General features: G+C 39.0%; 1 protein-coding gene across 1 annotated transcript in view; it reads right to left on the bottom strand.

Moving 5' to 3' along the window:
• Positions 1-23,702, bottom strand: part of MYRFL (myelin regulatory factor like) — a 47,189-nt gene that overhangs the window by 6,569 nt on the left and 16,918 nt on the right. The window contains exons 7-22 of the mRNA XM_075727527.1: positions 21,943-22,138; positions 20,734-20,810; positions 19,332-19,442; positions 18,674-18,764; positions 14,357-14,557; positions 13,843-13,951; positions 13,260-13,369; positions 9,580-9,743; positions 8,925-8,988; positions 7,676-7,761; positions 6,637-6,708; positions 6,472-6,518; positions 6,185-6,353; positions 5,581-5,590; positions 4,675-4,703; positions 1,630-1,649 (exon numbers count right to left, since the gene is read on the bottom strand). Of these exons, the coding sequence (XP_075583642.1) occupies positions 1,630-1,649; positions 4,675-4,703; positions 5,581-5,590; positions 6,185-6,353; positions 6,472-6,518; positions 6,637-6,708; positions 7,676-7,761; positions 8,925-8,988; positions 9,580-9,743; positions 13,260-13,369; positions 13,843-13,951; positions 14,357-14,557; positions 18,674-18,764; positions 19,332-19,442; positions 20,734-20,810; positions 21,943-22,138 (1,556 nt within the window). The remainder of the gene's footprint in view (positions 1-1,629; positions 1,650-4,674; positions 4,704-5,580; positions 5,591-6,184; positions 6,354-6,471; positions 6,519-6,636; positions 6,709-7,675; positions 7,762-8,924; positions 8,989-9,579; positions 9,744-13,259; positions 13,370-13,842; positions 13,952-14,356; positions 14,558-18,673; positions 18,765-19,331; positions 19,443-20,733; positions 20,811-21,942; positions 22,139-23,702) is intronic.

Below are 23,702 nucleotides of genomic sequence, written 5' to 3'. Positions count from 1 at the left end.
TTCACAACTGGCCTAGCAATCACTGCACTGAGCTGCATCCTGAAAAGCTAATTTCTTCTGGATACATTTTGCAGCATCCAATCAGTGCAGGTCCACACTTAGGACCTGCAGCATCTCAGACCCCTAAAGCAGCCCACTTCAGTCTGAACTGTGAAGGGCCCTCAAGCAGAAGGGGCCACACAGGTTTAATCCCCCCGAGGGGACGTAGGCTCACACTGCCAATGGTTTGGGCAAGGTCCCGGTGTGGAGGGAGTGTGTGAGCCATCAGCAGATAGCCAGACTCCAGCTGTTGCCTCCAGCATCGAGCTGCTGATTTTAAGTCTTGCAACGTGGTGCAGAAAGCATCAGGAGGACCTGGTTCAGGAGGCCCAAGCCTGCTCCTCACATGGCACTGTGAACACTCATTTCGTGTTTCTGTTCCTCTGTCCTACAGCAATAGTTCCCTACTTTGCAAAGAAACTTGATGATTATAGGCTGACCTGTGCACTGATTATAAACATCTGTGTGGTAGTATATACTTAACTTTCAGCATGCAAATATCCACACGTATGCTTCAGTGACAGAGGGAAATCGAGCATGTTCATCTCAAAGAACTAGCACAGATGAACATTTCCCTGTGACACAGCATCTCATTACAACATGTATCACAGTAATGCCAGAGAGGCTCTTTTCTGAGGTGTGTAGCCATGTAAAAAATCAGCAGGAGAATGATTTTTCCCAGATCATCCCACAGGGGCATACCCAAGCAACAAGCAGAACTTGTGTTTTATTCCTCACATGGCCCCGGGTAGCAACCTGCTTTAAGTGCATGCCAGTGTATAGATGTTTTATGATCCAAATATTGCCTAATCTTTAATTGAATATTTATAAAAAACCCAAACCTTAAAACAGAGCATCCATATAAACAGCAAAGACAAGGCATAATCCTGCTCACATTGAATGAACATCAGAGCATGCCATTATAACATACGTAATCAGCAGATACTCATCTTCACAGAAAAGAACCAGTATTTTCAGCCCAGACTGGCTTGGCTCTGACAGCAGTGCGGAGTCACTAAAAAGGGGAGCCTGAAATAAAGCCAAATGTCCTGTGCCGAAGAACTTTATTTCACCTCCACTGATGCAGGCAGTGTCAGGATCCTAAGGTAGAGATGGCCCCTTTCAGCAGCTGACATTTTTAATCCATTAGGTCAGCTGGACCAAACCCTAAACACAGCCTTTACACTGTATCATGGATTTTCTGCACACAAATACCACACTCATATGCTTAAGCATTTTGCTGTATAAGGGTTAGCAGTGTTGAGCACTTTACAAGATTTCAGCCCGTCAAAGAAAATGTCACTTGTCATTTTATTGCACCAGAAGTGAAGTCTAAGAACTCTCTAGAGAGGACAGCCAGAATGTCTATAAAAATCTAATGAAGATGTAAGAATAAATTGCAATGACAAGAAAATTATAATGAATCACAGGTATTTAATAGATTCCTAAGTGCTAATTCTCTATAATGACCAGTTATAAATGAAACTTCTCTAAATTCCAGCAGCAGAATTCCAAGCCTAAAGCTCTTCAAAGTTAAAAAGCTCTTCAACTATACATTTCAACAGTTTTTTAAAAAAATATGGGACTTACAGTCATTTCCAAGATCAGGTCTTCCGTTAGATTTTTTGACTGGATCTCGTTCAGGTAACATGTTCCTTCCATTTCCTGTAAAAGGATGTATGTACAAATGTCCCCAGGTTAGCCTTGCACAGTTGTAACAGCAAAATATGAATACAATACCAGAAGATGTTTTGTTAATTATCTCTTGGATAAAAGGCATGCATAACCAACAAGAGAAACCTTGAAAATACAAAGCACCTTTTTTCAGAAGAAGTTATATACAGTCAAAAGAAGTTTGTAGACAACAAGAAACAAGCTTTTGAAATTCTACAGGATATCTAAAACATTCAAAAAATAGCCTAACAGAAAAGATTTCATCCCCCCCACAGAATATCACCAATTGTTATAATAGAGAGGCAAAGCAGAAGTCAACATCCAGTCAGGCACATCAGCACAAATCTGATCATAAAGCCACATCTTTCTTATTTATAAGAAAATGAATAAATAGGCATCTGCCACACAAACATAGGCCAGGGGAATAACTTAGCTTTTTTAATGTGAGCTGTAAGACACTGAGGACTGACCCAAGTGAGAAACAGTACTTCAGAGAGAGAAGGATGAGTCACCAAGTTAAAGAAACTAATACACAGCTCTAACAACATGATGTTCACTGATGTCACCTCTGTAATTTCAAATGTTGAACTAGGCTGGGAAACATAAGCTGAGGGGTTTTTTTATTATTCTATTAATTTTCTCTTTAAAAGACCTTCAAAAGATCTTTTGAATAATCATCATATTGTACAACCTGGGGAAGGTAAAAGGACCTTCAAGCCTATGGGAAATGGTTTAAAGCTATTCCTGTGCTTTCACACTAATCACCAGCCAAGAACCTATCGAGACATGTTACCAATAAACTGGCACTGGGAAATGTTGATCTTGCCCAAAACTAACATGCTTCATCAAATACCATTTCATCTGGGAAAAAAACAGAATCATGTATTTCTAGAATACCAAAATGCTCTATTCCCACGTTTTCCAAAGGAAACGTTCTGATTTCAAAATAACTGTTTAGAACAGAAGCCACTGCTTCATTGCATAGAAATTTATTTTACAAAAGGAAGGATCAAAATGCATTATTTCATTGAGATTGAAACAAGAAAGCTGGATTGACCTTACTGTTTTATTATTTATTCCAGAGTTTGGTTTTCATTTCAGTATTGGGAAATACGAAAATTCAGACTTTCCTCATGCTAGTAACAACTGGAATCTGAGGACCCAGAAGCAATGCAATACAAAATCATCTCTGGGATTTCCATCATTTTTGTGTTTTGATATGAATCTGTGATAATGCTGCTAGTTATTCATTGAATCCATTTTTTATTTACTTGCTCATCATACAGATTTGCCAGTTCTGCCAACTTAGGTGGTAACTTGCATTTAGTAGTCATCTGCTGTCCCATTTCTTTACACTGTGATCTGCTGCCACACACCTAGAAAAATGGCTACTGAACACATGCAATCAGTTATACTTGTACAGTAGGTCTTGAGGCAGATCTAAAAAAAGACCTATTCATTCTCTCATTCTTCCTTTTAATTTACAAACTAGTTGTCACATGTTCCTTTCACTTTCTTCTGTTTTCTCTTAGTAGTCTGGATATGTTAGCAATACATTAAACATTCCCTGCTTTTTCACATTTTCATTAACAGAGAACTATTCTGTAGGAAAACCTGTATCCCCTGGCAAAGGTAAAAGATTGCTCACTGGAAGAAAGATGTTCTCCCTGTAGATACAATACATCAGCTGTGCAAGTGTTGGCAGGAATCCTGAATTACTAAACATTGAATACTGTGATTCTTTCACAGATGACAGAAGAAAGCATTAAGTGGGTATCAGAAATTTGTATAAAAACTCAGATAAAGACAGATTTACTTTGCTAAACTAACTATTTAAACTGAGTCAGTAACCAGTATAGAAAATTATTTTTACTTGGTTTTTCAGTCTTCATAAAATTACTATTTCATTGTCCTTTAAGCTGATGTAATCCAAATAAAATGTAGAAAACAGGACCCTGAAGTTATTTTTATTTGGAGCTCAAGTTGCCAATTGAGAATGCCAGGAACCACCAAAAAACAGTGTAGTAGCCTTCAACAAATTGTGGTAAACTTCCACTCTGTCACATACGGTAACTCTGAGGGCTTTCTCAAAGGCCCATGTGGGATGTGAAGATCCAATTCAATAACAAATATAAAAGTACGAGCATGACCAGAATGTAATGAGGACAACAACTATCTTCATCAGATTCAGATAAACTCATCCAATAAATTTGGCATCCTTTTTTTTCCTCAAGCACTTTCTGGTTTTAATTCACATGAATTCTAATATTCTATAAGCAGTATGGAAAAAACCTGCTGAGGATTTCTTGTGGTAGTACCTTGCTATGAATCCGTTAACTACCATCTGAAGACAATAAATGAAAATGCATGAAGTTGACCGAAATCCAGCAGAAGCCCTCACCAAGCGTGAGGAGAGACACCAGGGAGAAACAACACTCTAAGAGAAAGTACAGACAGCTCCTGGTTACCAGTGACAACATGAAGGGGTGAGCAATGAGAATTAATGGCATGGAAGCAGAGAGCAGGAAAGGCCCAGATGCTGAAGGGTAGTCATGCCCCTCCTTTCCACTGAAATCAATAGGAGTTTGAAATTCTAAATCCTTCAGAGAAACCAGCTCTTAAATCAAATGAAGTATGAGGAAAAAGGCCACATTAAGCTAGGCTATATAAAGATGTGCTGATTTTTTGTTTAATAAATTTTCTCTTGCTGATGAATGCTTTTGTTTCTACTTCAACACCCCTAACAGCCTTCTCCTTAACAAATCTGAGATGCAAGGGATCAGGATCTACACTGGATGCACTCAGTAGTAGCCTGCACCCACACAATTCAGGTACTGCATGGTGGAACAGTAAAAGGTCTGTTAAATACGAACTCCTAAATTAGCATTTCATTCAACTGCAATGTCAAATAGTTTTATCTTTCCATGAATCAGACTAATCAGCTGATTCTAAAATATCCACTGTTTATCTTGATTATTCCCCATATTTAACTCTTAGCTTTTTGTTCTGAAAACATTTTCCTTTTCATTTACCTTGGCTACAGCTACATTAAGCAGCTTGTTGGCTTTCCTTCTGTTTGGATTTCATATTGACATTGTTACCTTCCGTCTGGGGATACATTCAGCTTCATTACACTTGTGCAGATCTGAAATCTTTCAGTAGCTTGTGTACTGTGCAGATTTTTCACTCTTGGATCCACACTTAATGCTATTTGGAGCATAAGACCTTGAGAAGGTAATGCTTTGTGTTTATTCTTATCTTCTCTTTCCACCTAATATCAAAAGCAGCCAGCTGGGGATAGAAGGTTTTCATATTTCATTTTCATCTGTCTACAGTTCCCTCATTTGTAAATGAGATTAATGTCTTTTTAATTAACAACACTCAGGCTTCAGGGCAATACAAATCACTTAGGTATGACCTCTTGAAAGCACTGTATTGAGCTCTACCTGCCACAGGGCTTACTGCAGCACTAATCACAAGAATCACAAGGACCACTTCCATGCAGCTTGTCTGCAGGCAACAGCACTCTGCAGTATAAAGAATCACCGGTGGGTGAATCCCACTGAAAGAATTCGTGTGGTAAGAGGGTCACAGCAATTGGCAATGCCTGCCCTGGTAGACATTTGTACTTCGGAGGCTGAACTGCATTCATCCCTGATTTCACCTCAACTTGTCAACGGTGGCTGGTGCAAGAATTGTTCCCAAGGCCAAGAAAGGAGGAGTATGAATGCCGGGTTTAGTAGTACTAACACTTGCTTCTACACACTGACAATGTTAAGGTCTGGGAAGGAGGAATACAGATTCCAACAACTTACACATACCTTTATGTATAAAACCTTTCCTGTAAATATTACAAAAGCTGTAAACAATACACCTACTCATATATTACACACATCTGACAGACAATATCTGAAGGAGAATTCATTCCAGTATAAGTAATTTATTTCATAGAGCTTTTCATTCAAATAACATTTTTCTACTCAAAAACCCTGCCTGAATGAGCAGAGTTTTAATTCTAAGTTTTATGTTTACTGGCAATTAAATTTCTGTCTCTGCCCACAGAAAAGATGTAATATCACCACACTGTGACACCATTAAGTGTTTTGGGCTTTTTTACATCTGTTAATTCACCCTCCACTACCCCAATCAACTCCTGGCCAACTGTAGCCAAAGGTTAATTAAAAGGATTAGTGACTTTCTGGTTCACATGAAATCATTTACCATGAATGGCCAAGAAGAACAGTGACACCTGACAAAACATCTTAGGACCCAGAACTCTTAAAGGTAACCAGGCCAGATTTTTCAAAAACATATGACTGCAGTGATGATTAGTTATATCCAGATTTTTTAAATCCTCTGGACTAGGCACTTTTGTTGGAAGCTAACTACCTTTAAAGATTCTTGCCCCTTCCCCCACACTCTTCATATAGTGTTTATTCAAATGGTAAATAATAGAAATTAATGTTTCAACTTACGTTTCTCCTTTGCATTGGTTTTCTCATAACTTAGAGATTGGACTTTTTCTTGATAAATTGGACAACAATAGACCTTGACACAAGGCAAAATGTCACAGAAATTCAATTCAGGGATCCTGCTGATGGGTTGCACACTATGAGAAATTGTGCTTTCCCCCTGCAATGCTAAAGGGGAAAAAAAAAAGACATAGTTCTCACTAGTGCCGTCTGTCTATTAGCATTTTATAATCACGCAGAAATTGAAAGCCTATTACGTGTATGCAGAGCAGCAGAGATACAGTACCTGCTGTAGTGGTAGAGGGAGAGAGCACAACAGAACTTGAGGTACTGCTGATGAAGAAAAAGAAAAACAATTCATTTAGAAATGGACATCAGAGTTGGGACCAAAACAGATTGGTCCATGACCTATTACTAATTCTAATTCACTAACACTAATTCAACTACTTGCCTGTAAATCGGATGTTTTTCAAAACGTCTGTCATGAATGCTAAGTAAATACAGGGTCGATATTGTCAAAGCACTGTAGAAAAAGAATTATTCTGTAGATTTACATCCATCTTTTACATAACATAATATGAATAATACCTTGACAGCACCTTGTCCAAATGTAGTAATGTAAGAGTTACCCATCTGATCACTTCCCCTTTAGTGGGAAAAATTTTGACTGAATTTAATGGGGTTTAGGTCAGATACTTGTATACAGCTAAATTCAACATAAAATATGGTCAGTTTTCTATTGTAAATAGAATCACACCACTATTTCAAAGTATTCAGTTCACAGAGAGATTGTAAGCCACTGGTTTTTGGACTGGAAACAGAAAATGGCAATCTCCAAAGTCCAGAGCATACTTCCCTTTCCACAAGTCCAATGTCACAAGTTCAACTTTCAGAGTCACAGGACGACCCACCACATTGGGAACAAGTGGTTCATTTCACACAACAGAATCGCTCTGTACATCAGAAATTGTACTTAGGCACAGAATGATTGCATAAAACATGCAGAGTCTCACAAGTCCAGCTTTGGACCTGTAGCATGAGCCACTGAGATACATTCAAGGTGCACCGTACATTGTGACATGGACAGAGATTAGTGGCATGTGCACCACATGAGTTATCTCACTTTTTTAAAACAATTTCAACTTTACAATACTACCAGGCATATTCACTGTTAATTTTAATATACCATGTTCTTTGAGTAGGAAGGGTGAGAAGAAGAAAAAAATTGCAATCTTCTTCCTGATGACATATTTTTACAATGAGGGTGGTCAAGCACTGGAACAGGTTGCCCAGAGAGGTGGCAACATTCAAGGTCAGGTTGGATGGGGCTCTGAGCAACCTGATCTAGTTAAAGCTGTCCCTGCTCACTGCAGGGGGGTTGGGCTAGATGACCTCTAAAGGTCCCTTCCAACCCAAAGCATTCTATGATTCTATGATGAGTAGAAAGGGGAAGGGAGAAACAAGTCAACTTGTTGATAATTAATTGTTACCATAGTGCCATAATAGCAATCAAAGCTATTATAGTCACCCGGAAAATCTTCATGGAGCAAGACTCCTTCCTCTTTGACAGACAAACCTAGAAAAAAAAATGTTTGGTTAATTTAAGTGGCACATAACTAAGCTACTACTAGTAGATTAAGAAATACTACACTAGTCTGACTTTAACTTTGTTTCTTTCAGAGGAACCATACAAGTCATCCTTACATAGGGGTCAACCTCTAAAGAGAAAAACTTAAGCAATGAAAAGTTTCCTAAAACTGTGAGTGCACTGCACACTGTTGATAGCCTGGGGACACAAACATTACACAGGAAGAAAGGGTGGGTAAAAATAACAGCTCCTTTTCTTCCTGCCATTTTCCATACTCCTGAAGTATTTAAAAAATCATATTAAAAACCCAGTAAGCAGTGGCCAGAACTAAAAGATTAGCAGCTTTCAGTATGTGCTCAGACCATGTTAAACCAGGGCTGGTATAAATACAGAAGGAAGGCACTTTCCAAACAAGTAGGATGATCTTAGATGATGGAGCATTTGATTGTCATTATGGAATAAAGAACATTTGACCTATTATTTTCTCTTGCTCTTTGGCACTGGCAAAAGCAAGGTAGGCAGATGAGCGTTGGTTCATCTTAAAGAGCAGGACTTAGCAGCCTGGGAAGACTGTCTTGAAAAGGGTCAACATATATTCCTTAACTCATTCAATCCCTGTGAAAAGGGGTCTCCTCTTTCTATACCAGGATATGGGCAAGAGGAAGTCATTCAGCAATAGCAATGACATCCTATCCAGGTCTTAACCACCTGAAAGACAGCATTATCCAGTACAAAACAGGAGATGCTAACTGCAAGCCACGCTGCAAGACTCATCCAAGGAAGAAAGCTGAGGAAGAATTATCACTGTGCAGACTTCCAAATCGAAACAAGCATTTCTGTGTAAGGCTGCAGTGCCCCATGTGAGCACACCTACAGGCTCAACAGTTCTCTCCTGTTGAGGTCTCCTCCTTCACACCATCACACAGCATGGATCTACTACCACACACACACAATGTATAGGCAAGAAGTCGAAGTGTCTCATATGTATTTTCTACCTCAGTACAGTTAGTTTTTAAGATTCTAGCATGATGCTAAATAATTCTGGCTAAGGAATTTGATTCTGTATTTAGAAACACGAAAGCTTTCACCAATATTTCGGCACTTACAAAAACTCTCTCATAGGCATATTTCATATATTTAATTTCACTCACCTTGCTGGATTTTAGTGGGACTGATTTTTTTGATGGCAATAGGCTAGTAGCACGACTATACCTGCTGTAAGAGACAAAATCTCTTTAATATTCAAATGCTTCAGCAACTAATAAATGAGAGACATTTTCAATAGGGTGTTAATGTCACTTGCTTTTGCAATTTTAACATTTAAAAAGAGAAATGCAGAAGTGTCATGAGATTCATTTTCAAGAACAAAGGCCTCCAGTTAATTCATTCAGGTGAATGCTATTAAATGCTACGCTTGATTTCAAAGAAAACTTGGGGAAATGGTTTAGAAATAGGAAATGCTCATCACTTCCACTGAAGCACTAATGAAGATTCTTTCTTGCAGAAGTTGTTCTGCAGATTTCTCTTAGCAGCAATTTCCAAGCTCTGGGGCTGTAACTGGACATAATCTACCCTTGCTTTATGCAACTGAAGCAATTAAAAAAATGACTGCAATTTAACAGCCATTTCAAATATTAATTTTGTCAGTGAGTTAAAAAATATGAGAAATTTGCATTTTTTGTGCAACTTAAATGCTGGAAATGAGCTGAACTCCACTGTCAAGCAAAATCGTTTTTCATTTCCACCACAGAGAACACTTTATCCATTTCTGTGACAACTGTCAGAGAACATTCCAGACAGATGTACCTGACTTTGCTCTCTTCACTGACTGTTGACTTTAAACTGCTCATCCGTTTCAGCCTGGCCAGCTTCCTATTCCACTGTTCCAATTCTTCTATTCTGACTTCAAGATTGTTGGTTAGTTTACAAAGCTGCTTTACAGCACCAACATTCTCCATAAAGATCTGATCCTGAGAAGCAAAACAATGACAAAAGTAGATACAATATATTCATCAATCAGATGTAACAAGCAGTAATGAGTACAGAATTCACCTATGTAAGGATATATTGAATATTTAAAATGCAAACACAAGTTATCTCACTGTAAATGGGATGCACTTATGACTATAAAATCCTTTTGCTAAATTGTAAAACTTGCTTATGTTCAATTTGCAGTAGATTGAAAGTGGGGACTTGCAGAAAAATTTGAAGGTAAAGGGCTTTGTAGACCAAGAATTTAAACTAGGTTTTACCTTCATACTGTGTTGAATTTTAAACCTTAACACTGTCACAACGGGCATCTACTATTTGATTTGTAGTGCTGCGGCTGAACATAGATTTCAGAATCCTTTAGCAAAATGTACATCGAACCATCTACCTACGGGATTGACTAACGTGGCTCAGACAAGCCAGAGTTTCTACCCATGTTGTACACATAAGGTGAACCACACAGGAACTGGTGAGACAGGGAAAGATCCAAACCAGAGGTCAAGCTGTGATGGCATAATCATTTATTCTCCCCTTCAACCTCTCCAGCCTCTTACAGGAGTCCTGTAAGTTCTAATACCGTGATCAGCTCCGAAACTAACACAGTTCAGACACCCTCCATGTACTCCTTCTGAATATTTTACCCAGAAAAAGCCTTCTATTCTTCTACCCCCTGCTTATCACCTAGGTATAAGTCTGCTGCTGGAAAAGCCCTCAGTACTACCATCCAGGTAATAAGTTTTTTATCAATTTCTGAGCCAAAAATGGTTACTGATCCACTGCAGGAGCATGGTAACAGCATACTTACTTTGCTGTGTTTGAAAGAACGGCTTTCTCGTACTAATGTACAACCAGACTGATGCCATTAAACCTTGGATGAAGCTATTACTGCAGTTAATGTTGCTAAGTGTTCCAGTTAAGTCACGCAGAAGTAAGGCAAAAGCAGAGTTTTGCCTTTCATGTTGTAAATGCCATGCACACCTTTCTTTTAAAGGTGACTGCATTCCACAAAAACAGACAGTATTTTGTATAAACAGAACCAGAGCATAGGTATCGGCAGTAAGTCGCAAGCGTCTCTACTGCCAGAAGACCAACAGCCTGTTTAACTAAAAGTGACTTCAAAATAACCTCTTGTGCCTAGAACTGTGAAATCATTTATACGGTCACTTGTCCTCATATCAATAATATGTAGCAGCTGTCCTTTCCATTCTCTTCCAATCATGCATGAATCTTTTCTAGGTGACTTCAACTAGCTGAGAAAATAGCTCATCTGGCAAAATGAAGGAATCCTTTCTTTGGGAAAAAAGGACTGATTAGAGTTTTACTGCCTCACTGATGACAAAGTACTGAGCACAGTGCAATTGAGAAGAGAAGAAAGAGTCTTGTCCCAAAATAGCAAATTTCCACACGGTTGAGACATTTCTCTAGAAAATAGCAGAGCCTGGTTCAAATGTGTAATGCAATCAATTAATTTTACAGAGTTTGACAGCTCCAAACAGGTAACTGACAAAGAGACACAACCAAACCAGCCAATATCCCGCTTATCTAGAACTAAACTTGGAATGTGAGATAACAAAGTTCAAAGGCCTCATCACCTGCCTAACTGAAAGCAAAGATATGAAGCAATGTTCATTTACTACTCAAGGTGCTGAGCTATTCTGGAGTTGGGAGCTCCAGGCATTTAAAGCACGTTCCACCTGGACATCAGATGTCCCAAATCTCTGAATTCAACATATGTTTTAAACTGTTAGACACAGATCTCTCCTGTCCCTGTCGCCCCGAAGGTCACAGAATTGACATTCACATGCTCTGCCACACATGTTCGGAGAAAGACAGGAAAGCACCGATTTACCTAACTGCATTAAAACAATGTCAAAGTGTTTGTGAAGTGATCCCAGACCTAGCCCAGTAGTCAAGAAAATGCTAAGCAGCAAATAAGCCATTGCTGTAAGACCTCATTCCTGCTTGGGCCACATCCACAGCAGAATCACACCCTGCAGGGTGCAGCAGGCTTTCTCCATTTGCTAGGTCACACCCCTGGAAGACACCCTGGCAAGCGTTGTCCAGAGACCCAAGCTATAGAGGAGAAAGGGAACACAATGGGTCCAAACAGCAGTGCCATGAGGCACTGTTACAGATGGTATTTTGTGTGATATTTCAGCAGAGAGAGATATAAATCAAAAGCTCAATTGTCCAGCCTAAAAGTTTTGTCAGAAAAAAACTGACTACCCCAAAGCAGTTTTGTGGGGGCTCAAAAATGCAAACGATGCTGCAGCTGTCACACAATGTAACAGGAAGGGCTAAAGGACAAAATGAACCTAGTGTCACTATCTAACACCACTGCTCTTTATGAGCATCAAGAAACCAGCTACAGGCTGGAACCCTGATCAAATACAGCAAATTTTCTAAAAGTCTCCTTTTCAACAGTATCTCTAGAAAGTGCTCTTTCCACAGCTTTATTCAAAGTGTCTAATTCATGCTTCCTTTATATGGAAGCCTAGCAGATTTAACCTACGAATTTAACATATTTGTAGCCTATCAAAAGATGACAAGTGAAATGCGATATTTTTTATATTTTCTCCAGGTTCGGTGGTGTAAACTTGTGTTTTCTATAGAATAATGAAAGGATGCATGATTATAATGAATACAGGATCGTGTTCACGATATCATCCAGACAAGACAAGGTTACTAATCTGTAAAACCTCCCTCCTCCCCTTTACCAGCTGTAAGTGGGAAGAAGCTGGGAAGTGGTCCTTGACCTGCAGCAAACCAGCGCACAACAGAGGGGCCGCTCTGAGCAACGTTGTGGACAAGCGCTGTCTGCAGTCATGTGTAACTGGACTCTGTGACTGACAGTCCCTTGCAGTCCTATTTGTACAGGAAAAGCAGGGGAAGACAGCACAGGACAGTAGGCTAAGGCATTGTTTCCAACACATGAGCATGGTAATTACTTTGTGTGCCATAAACATTTTGTAGTATACGATTTTGAAGCTAAGGATTTCAGATGGCCAAAAAAACCTTCCCACAGAGCACAGAGTTAGCATTTGTATTTGGTATGAAGTGATTACACCAGAATTATAATAAGGAAGTTTTTATTTAACAAATAGAATGCCATTGTTGCTTAATTCACTTCTGGAACACTTAATTAACTTAAACACTTAAACACAAAAGAATGTTTTGGAGTCCCACTTGTTGGACCAACGCTATGAAATCGCCATCCACCTTTACTCAGCGAAGTTAGGTTTTTTCCTTTTCTCTTTTATTCTATGTTTATTTATTATTATAACAAGATTTTAATGTAAACACTTCTTGTCATTAAAAGATTCAGCAATTTACTAAAAGCTGGTGGTTCAATTTTTCTCAATGATTTGCCAAGCACTATTTTTGTAAATACATGTGGAAGCCTACAGCTTTTTATAAAGCATAATGTGTGTTTATAGCTCCATATACAAAAGGAACAGTCTAAACACACACCTCCACTTTCTCTTTCAAGACCATACCTTGTCAACCATGAGGAAGTTTTCTATTTTTTCTCCATCATTACAAGAAACCTCTCCAACTTCTCTAACAGCTTCAGGTAAAAGCTCCTTCACTTCCTGGGCTATTATTCCTGTTCACAAGATAACATAAACTAAAGTCAGGAAACACAGTGGCATACCGTCGACCATGGTTGTGTGCTTTGAGTTGACCATCCTAAAAGCTACAGGTAGAGCCAAACGTGATCTAGAATTTCTCTGTGGTAGGAAAACACAGGATTTCACTTTTTTTTTTTTTTCCATATCACAGAAACCTTTAGAATTCCCATTTCTCTGCAATAAGAACAAAATTGTTTGTGATCATGTACTTCATTTTCATTAAACCTCTGGAAAAATAACCTCCTATCTTTAAAAGTTGAAAAAGAAGTTGGAATACTACGAGAAATACTTAATTTTGGCATTTTTATATCACAAGAGAAACACAGAAAAATGCGCAATTGTAGTATCCTACAGAAATGAGGATGAAGTAGCAGGGTGCTAAAAGGCACTATGGCACAATGAACAAAGTAGAAGTTAATGAAAAATGGGAACACAGCTGACTGAATACCTGTTTCATGGGTATTTTTTATTCCCATAACAGCTGCAAATTCAGGCTTGTAGTCATACTCCACCAGCCTCATTTGTGATATTCTTCTCAACTGCTCATTCGTATCAACCTAGTTGGACAAATACCAAGATTCGTATGTTGAAACATTAAGAATGGTCACGGCATCTAGGACTTCAGTGAGATAGCAACAAGCCTGACATGGCCATTTGACCAATCTTTGCATCGAAAAATACAGTCTTCCCATTCCCCATTAGCAGAGTGCTATTTGTATTTGTATTGCCAGTTACCCTTCAGTCTGACAACTCCCATTTACACAGATAACCCCAGCTTCTATGGTCAGCCTCTTCCAAAGTCCATAGGCGATGGCTCTACAGAGCACAGCGGTACACCCCATTTCTTTAGGCCAGCATTTCAGCAGACCCAGGGTAAAGAAGCTGCTTTGCATGTCAGAACAATGATCCACACATGTGCTGTGGTGCAAACATAAATGCCCTAAATACTCCACAGCCCTCACCTCCCGGATATTCTGTTTTGCTCGGCTGTCAGATGGATGCATGACTCTGCCCATAACTTTTGCATTTCCGCAGACAACCAGTGCTTCGTCTGGTGCATCTGTGTTAATTCCTACTCGACCATGATAGACTATTGTCTCTGGAACATGTCCCCGCTGCCACAGTACATCACTGTCATTCTCAAACTGCCCTGGGTTAGATGCCTGGAAAAAAAAAAAAAAATATGTTTAAAGATATAGTATAGCACAGATGCACTATTGCTTATTCCATCACGAATTCAGGGAAAATGAAATGCCAAATTTTTAATATTTGAATTGTGTGCAAGAGATTTTCTAACACACCAACAGAAAAAAACAGTGGAGTCACTTCTAAGTTAAGTGTTTCTACCCATACAGCATTAGCCTTGTTTTTTTTCCCTTGAATTCTACTTTATTATCACCTTCAGTTAAATTATCAATATCCAAAGCTTTCCAAATTTTAACTTTGACATTATGCCACATAACCATTTATTTACCAGCAACCTTTAGCTACATCAGAAAAGAGCAAACAAGGCAGAGATTAAACACGTCATTCATAAAATCCTCTGTAATGTTTAAAATTAACTCATATTAGAAATTTCATGTCCAGGAAACAGGGCCTTCCAAAGAACACCAAAAAAAACAACAGAGTGTGTATAATTAGAAAAGGTATTTGATTTCAGTAATTAATTTTGGTTTTGTTGGGTTTTTTTTAAACTTTGAATTCAAACTTTAAAATTTGAGTCTGAACAAAGGTATAATCATTATAAAAAGTTCGCAGGCATTTGAAGAAGCCAGGCTTTCACAAGGCTTTGCCATCTACAAGGCATGGTGCTGTGCACTGATCACTGTTTGCCACAATTAGAGCATGATCTGATATGCCTGATAACCACTACTCAGCTGGTAGTTTTGTTATGTTATGTTTGAGTGTGTAAAGGGCCAGAACATGAGCTGCTTTCTCTCGCAATGCATTTGCACAGCTTTGCCACTTGAAGGTAGCCAGTGGCTGGCTCATCGTATCCTGCCACTGAAGAAGCCCTTTCAGACATCTGGAAAATGACTTTTTTTTTTTTTTTTTTTTTTTTTAGTTTCCAGCTTTCCTGTTGATATTTTCACCACTTCAAATCACAGCCCCTTGATCCTTCTGCTTTTCTGCCTTCTTTTTCCTTTGTCTGGAATAGTGGCCAGGTTTGCAAAATCTCATTCCCTGGATTCCTACTGAAAAAACTCTCACATCAAAGGAGCTCTTTATTGAAATTTCAAATGAATCTAATATTAAAAATGGTAGAAAAATGTAAATTTCTACATCTTACATAAAAATATACATCTTAGAATCATAGAATCATAGAATCGTCTAGGTTGGAAAAGACCTTTAAGATCATCCAGTCCAACCATTAACCTACACTACCAAGTCCACCTAAACCAATCAAGGGCAGACTAGACTAAACCATATCCCGAAGTGCCACATCTACCCGTTTCTTGAACACTTCCAGGGATGGGGACTCCACCACCTCTCTGGGCAGCCTGTTCCAATGCTTGACCACCCTTTCCGTAAAGAAATTTTTCCTAATTTCCAGCCTAAACCTCCCCTGGCGCAGCTTGAGCCCATTTCCTCTCGTCCTATCGCTAGCTACTTGGGAGAAGAGACCAACACCCACCTCACTACAACCTCCTTTCAGGTAGTTGTAGAGAGAGATAAGGTCTCCCCTCAGCCTCCTCTTCTCCAGGCTAAACAACCCCAGTTCCCTCAGCCGCTCCTCATAAGACTTGTTCTCCATACCCTTCACCAGCCTTGTTGCCCGTCTCTGAACACGCTCCAGCACCTCAATGTCTTTCTTGTAGTGAGGGGCCCAAAACTGGACACAGTATTCCAGGTGTGGCCTCACCAGCGCCAAGTACAGGGGGACAATCACCTCCCTGCTCCTGCTGGCCACACTATTCCTGATACAAGCCAGGATGCTGTTGGCCTTCTTGGCCACCTGGGCACACTGCTGGCTCATGTTCAGCCGGCTGTCTACCAACACCCCCAGATCCTTTTCGGCCAGGCAGCTTTCCAGCCACTCCTCCCCAAGCCTGTAGCGTTGCATGGGGTTGTTGTGACCCAAGTGCAGGACCCGGCACTTGGCCTTGTTGAACCTCATACAGTTGGCCACGGCCCATCGATCCAGCCTGTCCAGGTCCCTCTGCAGGGCCATCCTACCCTCGAGCAGATCGACACTCCCACCCAATTTGGTGTCGTCTGCAAACTTACTGAGGGCACACTCGATCCCCTCATCCAGATCATTGATAAAGATATTGAACAAGGCTGGCCCTAAAACAGAGCCCTGGGGAACACCGCTCGTGACCGGCTGCCAACTGGACTTAACTCCATTTACCACTACTCTCTGGGCTCGGCCACCCAACCAGTTCTTTACCCAGCGAAGAGTATGCCTGTCCAAGCCGTGAGCTGCCAGCTTCCCAAGGAGGATATTATGCGAGACGGTGTCAAAAGCTTTGCTAAAGTCCAGGTAGATGACATCCACAGCCTTTCCATCATCTACCTTATCATCTACCAATCTCATCTTATAAGGTAACAATAATACCAAGGATGAGTCAAATGTGAAAATTCAACAGCTTCCCAAATTAGTAAAGAGATGGTATCTGTAACACTGCTAGATGCAGAAAGAAAAATTCAGACAAAAGCAGTGTTGTGGAAATTAATGGACAAAAAAGGAAAAGAACTAAATATGTGGGAATGATAAAAACATGATGCTTCAGTGTCCTGAAATAACAGAACCCACAGCAATGTCCAGGATGATAAAATTTCTCAGCAGGGCAGAAAACTACTGAACTCCAAATATTGCTTTCAAAGCCCTTTCGGAGCTCCACCCAGAAAGAAGCTCTTGGCCATATTGCCCTCCAAAAACCTAACCGTAACTGCAGGAAGAGGCTTTATGGCACAAGAGGACACAAAGTTATGGCCCAGACAAAAATGGAGCCAGGACTGAAACTGTCTGAAAGCCCTCATCTTCCTTTGGAAAGCCCTGTGCACCACATCGCACATACTGGGGATTTGTACTTTTGCTCTCTCCAAACCTGAATGCTAAACCAGGCTGTAATCATAAGCCTTGGCAGATGACGTGCCGCCAAAAAGGACCCAAGCAATGGCCTACAAAAAATAGTGCCAGGACTAAAGGCTTTTGACAGCCCTCACCTTTCTTTAGGTGCCCCTTCCCAGCCCCACTTAATACACTAGAGCTCTTGGTCTTATTTGACTCTAAAACAAAATGCTAAGCCTATTGCTCCCCATAAGCCAAGGACTAGAAAGACTCCATGCACACAAGAAGTAGCTCCTCAATTGGCCCACACAAAAAAGTTCACGGAACTGCAATCTTCTGGAGGGCCTCACCATCCTTTGCAGCCCCACCACATGGCACCTATGCATTTCCTATCTTTCTAAGCCCTAAACATAATTTTCACCCTAGAAATAACCATAACCCTAGACTACGCCCAGTTCAAACGCTAACCACCAGCTATTGGTCACACAAAAAAGGGACCAGGACTGAAAGCTTTTGGCAGCCCGCACCTTCCCTTGGCAGCCCCCTCGCAACCCCACTCATGCTGGGGCTCTGCGCTTTGCTTTCTCTCTCTCCTAACCCTAACCCTCCATAGTTCCTGTTGTAACAGAGCTCTGGGGTCTTTCTCTCTTCCAAGTCTAACTCTAACTGTGGGCTAAAGCTGAGTACTAAAAGGAAAACTTCATGTGGATCAGAGGACTGAAAAGTAATGGTCATGACAACGAGACACCAATTAGTCTTCCTTTTTCTATTTTGAAACCTATATCACAACCACCAAATTAAGAGCTGGGACACTCTGGAAACACACTGGAAAGGGGCAGCTATGGGTCTTAATCTTCCTAGAGCTGCTTGACCTTCTTTCCTTGCATTTTTTGTCATTCTCATCCTCCTTTGAAAATGAAGCATCTAGCCAATGAAAGCATTTACCAAATTCCTGGAAAGTGCAGGAAATCGTTTCATCTCAAAGGAAAAACAATCTGGAAAAATCAACGTATTTTGTATTGGAATTCACAACAAGCTTTCTTTTTAAGTTCTTCTATAGCCCTCCTTTTAATGTTTTAAAATCCCAATAATCAAAAGATAACAACATACTCATACAATATGCAACTGTAATTTTTTTTCCTCAATCTTTTTGATTCAATGGTAATTTTTATGCCCAAGAATCACCTCTCCCATAGTCTCCTGTGAATATCAAAACAGTTTTGCAAATACTTTTCACATGAAAACAATACAAATTTCTACCTACCCTCACAATGATCTTTTCAGAAACATTTGCAGACAGTAGGTAGAATTGGTCCTGAGAGACAGCATACAGTCCAACTACCAGCATGAAGTATCTAATTTGAAATTGATTCAATCAAGATAATAATTGAAGTAATGTCTTCTCACAGAAAAAAATAAAATGTTTTAAATGCAACTGCTATTACTGATACATAAAAAGATAGCCAAAACATTTTTTAAAATATTTTTTCTTTCACATTGTAACATAAATGTATTTCCTTCATTCTCAAGTAATATTCTCTTTCAAGCCCCACAATCACTGAAAATGAACAAAGATTACAGTAATTTTGACAAATTTAAGTAATGAAGACTCAAAGATGGAGACCCTTCCTTCCCCAGGAGAAAATGATCATTATTTGGTTTTTTTGGCTGCCTGATTTTGTCAGCCAACATTCCAGCTGTCATTTCCTGAAACAATCTCTAACCATGAGGATGAGATATTTTCTTTTATTCTCACATCATTCTGTGACTCTAGAAGAGAGGCCTTTAAGCAGATACCAAGTATCACAGAATTTGATATTAAAAAAATCACAGGATTTGGCAATGCTGAGATTTTTCACATCAGCTCCATTCTAAAGTAGACCTTCTCTTCTCCATTTCTCACACACAGGCCAAGTAGCTACCTCTGGTCAGGATTAGGTTTCCCCTTTTTTCTCATATTATTTGCTGTTGTTTCACTGAAATGCAACCTTCCCAGTGTTACTTTAGTTATCTGGTCCCCTGGCAGATCAACTCTAAAACAGAAAAGGAAACAAGATCAGGGAAATAAGCATTTGGAGATCTACCTGGGTCAAGCCAGATTTTCTCAAACTCATTAAAACAGTGTTGAGAAAAACTGACAAATGAAAAAACAGAGGAACCCCAGTAAAAATGCAGTAACCCTGGTTTATAATGATGCATTAAAAACACAGTGACTATGTCAAGGAGCTAAACAAACAGGATAAAGCACCAGCAGTGGGCAACTGTTTGTAGTAATAGGACTCGTGTGGTTCTTGGTCTGCTTGTACACAGTCTTGAACATAATAAAACCATATGTGTTCTATATGATGGGTATTTGTTGCTTGCCAAGGGCAACATTGCTTATTACTGCATCTGAATTTCCACACTAAAATAAATAAATTTTACTGTGTGTCCCTTTTCTCACCTGCACCTAATTTTAATGTCTGGAATTATAAAATACAGACCTGTGTCTCAAATAATATATAGTGGCATTGCTCCTGTAAGTGATAAATAGTATGAATAAAGAGTTTGCATGAAGAAAACAACAGTCCACAGACTGTGCTCTCATCTGGTATAAATGAAAACTACACCATCATCACCCATGAAACAATCATACCAGAATCTATTCTTCAGTATGCAAAAGGAAGAAAAATGCCATGGTTGAGGCAATTAAGTGAAAATCTAGCTCTTCTCCCAAGCTCAAAGTTCATTTTTGCAGATTATATATTGCAGCCTTTATCCCAGCCCTGTCCTGTCAAACTTGACACTGTCATATTTTTCTGCTTTAAGGCTTATTTAATTATTTATAGAGAACAGAACAGCTCCACAGAAGACACTTGTGCCAGAAGAACAAACACAGATTCTGCCAGTGAGTTATGATGCAGAAGAATGGCAGAGAGTTCCAGGGAGAAGATGCATGTATGTTTCTAGCAGAGGCACTCCCCCTTAAAAGCACTGCAAATATATCTCATGCCCATGTAGAACAGGAACTTACTGACATTTCTTAAGGTGGGAAATGCATCTGCCATACAGCTCTAAACACCATACAGCAGTGTTGCCAGCTGAATATGACTATTTCGGATAGGCATACTTAACACATTTGTAAAGCTGTTGACAATATTCCTTCATGAAGGGAGACCACATGCATATTACCACTGTGATTCTATGTGCACACCCAGAATGGAATTTGGGTAAAGATCAGAAGACTGGTTTACAGCTACTTTAAGTTTCCAAAAAACAACTACTTCATATTTCTGACCAATCAAGTATTGAAATAAAATGGAATAAATTTCTCAAAATTCTTACTTAACAGGATGGAAAGTTTTTTTGCTTCGATCTGACTGAGACTGTTCAATAGCAATTGTTTGATTTGGAGCTTCCACCTATAAAGAAAAAAGAATGTTCAAAAATAACAAGAATATTAAATTTTCAAACACATAAAATTTGCAATAGAAATTAATAGGCAAATTGCGTCTGAAACGGTGAAATCTCTCTCATTTCTCATGGAACTGTACAGAAAGTAACATGGGAATTGACTCCTGATCAACTGACACATGACAGTGCTGTGTCTTCAGCTAGTCTGAAGCCCCAAATCATTCTGAGGATGTGATTTGAAAGGAAAAAAAAAAAAAGTCATACATTAATTTGCAAAAGAAAAATTGCTTTCTGAATCTAGACTGTTATTGGCTCATTCTATCCCAAAGCATAAATGTAGATATTTAACATGTGAACTTAACCTATGCAAGGTAGTTCCATAAGTTATTTTAATGTAGATTTCTGTACCTTTCTGGAATGGTACAAAGCAGCACTTTGCTTCAGATGGGAACAGATGACAGTAATATTCACTAATTTCTTCTGCATTAGAATGCATTAAGCAAAACTAGTAGTAACTACCTTGTAAAACAGCTACATGGATTTTTTAAATCACTGAATTTTGGTAGTATTAAAAAAACTGGTAAAGTCTTTCAGAAATATTAAAATTTCTTACTACTTCTGCATATGCAAGCTTGTGGACTCATACTGGCTAGGAAGAATTTGGTTGTTAAAATGAAAATGGAAAGTCTGGCAAGAAGAAATGAGGGAATTTGGCTGGTTTTCTACATGGGAACTGTTCAGGAAAACCAGATTTGATTCTTTTTTTTTTTTGTGAATTGTTTTTTTCAACACATCTTTTCGACCAATGGGTAGACTGGCCACGTACACACCAGATGATGCCCCTGCACTGCCCACAGAGGAAACAAAATTTCAGCCAAAGAAAGGGAAGTCAGTGAAACCATGGCAAACAGACAAACATGATGTCTTTCAGCATATATCAGCACAAGCATCTACAAAACATCACTTTTCTGCAAAAGAGTTCCACACAGAAGTCACTAGTAACTTAAAAGAGTTCTCTTTTGTCAGTTCTTGGTCAAAAATGATTAAGAAAATAGTTCATTTCAATTATTTACCTTATTCTATGGATAATTCCATACTAACTTATTAGAAGTAATAATCACAAAGAGGAGAAATACTTGCCTTTATTCCAAAAGCTTTCAAGTAAAACTTTTCTATTGGTTCCCCCCCCAGCTGAGTTTTGACATATTTTGGATGTCCAGTGATTCCAATATGGACTGTAATTTGAAAATGATTCTTCTTCTGGCACACAAAGGCATCATCTATTGTTGAAAAATTAAATCCTTTATCTGTGACAATATGAAATCCTACAGTGGGTCTACAAAAACAAGAAGAAAGAATAGCGACTTTATGTACAGGCATATTTGAGTGACATCTTAAGTTCCTATTTGTTAGGTCTGAAAATCCATCTGATTTTTATTGACAAAATGGGAGCTAAAATACATCTTTACAATTACCAGTTCTACCAATATTTTCTTCTTAGCCTCTTAAAGGTGTAAAAATGAAAATGCATATAAAGTGTACTCTAATTCTAGTCTGACACATGAAATGTCTGGAAACCAGAGGTGGAGAAGGTTACATAATCCTCACTTACAAATCTGGTATAAAGGAACTCTGTTCACCTAAAAGCACAACCAATCCTTTTAGTGTGTTCAAGCATTCATTACAACATTGCTATAAACAAGAGCTGAACTAGTGCTGCAGACAACAACGTGCTAATGAGCCAGCAACACTCCCTATTTTGTTCCTGAATTCCCACACCAAGTGCTTCTGCAGAAGCTGCTGGGATTCGAATACGGCTTTACTCAGGCTAAAAGAAAAGCTATCGATACTGACCCTCTGGCCAGATGCCTATAAAACTGTCCTTTATAATGTTGTCCATCCTACCTCAAGGAAACCCCATTCTACTTATTCAAAGGGCTAATTTGTCACCCAAAGAGAAAGAGTATTCTGTCCTTATGATTCACAGCAAACAAGGAAAGGTATCAAAAGATCTTTCTAAAAGAGCCAGTGAACTCACCATCCCAATGTTTCCAGTCCTCTGATTTAAGTGACGGATAATTCTGAAATAATAGGACTACATGGCAAGGTTCTCTTATATAGGCATTGGCTTTTCTTGCTAATGAAAGTTTGATAATGATGATCTTGTCTGATGCTACTGAGAACCTCTCATTAACACAATTACTGAAGATGGCTTTTCAGAACTCCTCCATTCATTTGCACATTATTAGTTGGAAAAATCAAAATGTACAGACTTTACAAGAAACGTACAGACTTTACAAGAAATGTACAGACTTCATTATCTTTTTATAAATTATGAACAAAAGGCCCCTTTCAAACAATCACCAATTATCTGGGACAGGGAATAAAGAGAAAACTACTCTGTAACTACTTCAAAACTACTAAGTCATATGTTAATTCGTATTTAAAATTATAATGAAGTGTCTACCATCTCCTCAAACCATCATTATTAAAGAAGCAAAACTTCTTCAGTTTCTTCCTACAACTAGTAATTCGTTTTATTTATGTAGGAAATGTGTATATTTCGTAGTAGGGAAAGGAGTCGTTTTTCAGATTTAGGTGTGAAGCAAATTTATTAGCTAATATTCTTAAAGAAATTTCAGAGTACTCTCCTACGCGTGCAAGCAGATTGAGAAGCGAAAGTACAAATTTCCATTTCTTCAAGTTGAATTGTTTGAAACAATGATTCCCAAAGAGGAATTTCATGTTTATCATTTTCTGAGTATGCCATTTACAGTAATTAAGAGCAAAGATATATTTTGATCTGATTGCACGAAGAATGGTCAGTCTTACCAAGCAGTACAGTAAAACTTGAAGAACTTTTAGATAGCAAGGGATATCCCTGTAACACAAGCATCCCT

The sequence above is a fragment of the Pelecanus crispus genome, chromosome 1 (assembly GCF_030463565.1).
Source record: "Pelecanus crispus isolate bPelCri1 chromosome 1, bPelCri1.pri, whole genome shotgun sequence".
NCBI lineage: Eukaryota > Metazoa > Chordata > Aves > Pelecaniformes > Pelecanidae > Pelecanus > Pelecanus crispus.
The sequence above is the reverse complement of the archived record's forward strand: the minus strand, read 5'-3'. Positions and strand labels throughout refer to the sequence as shown.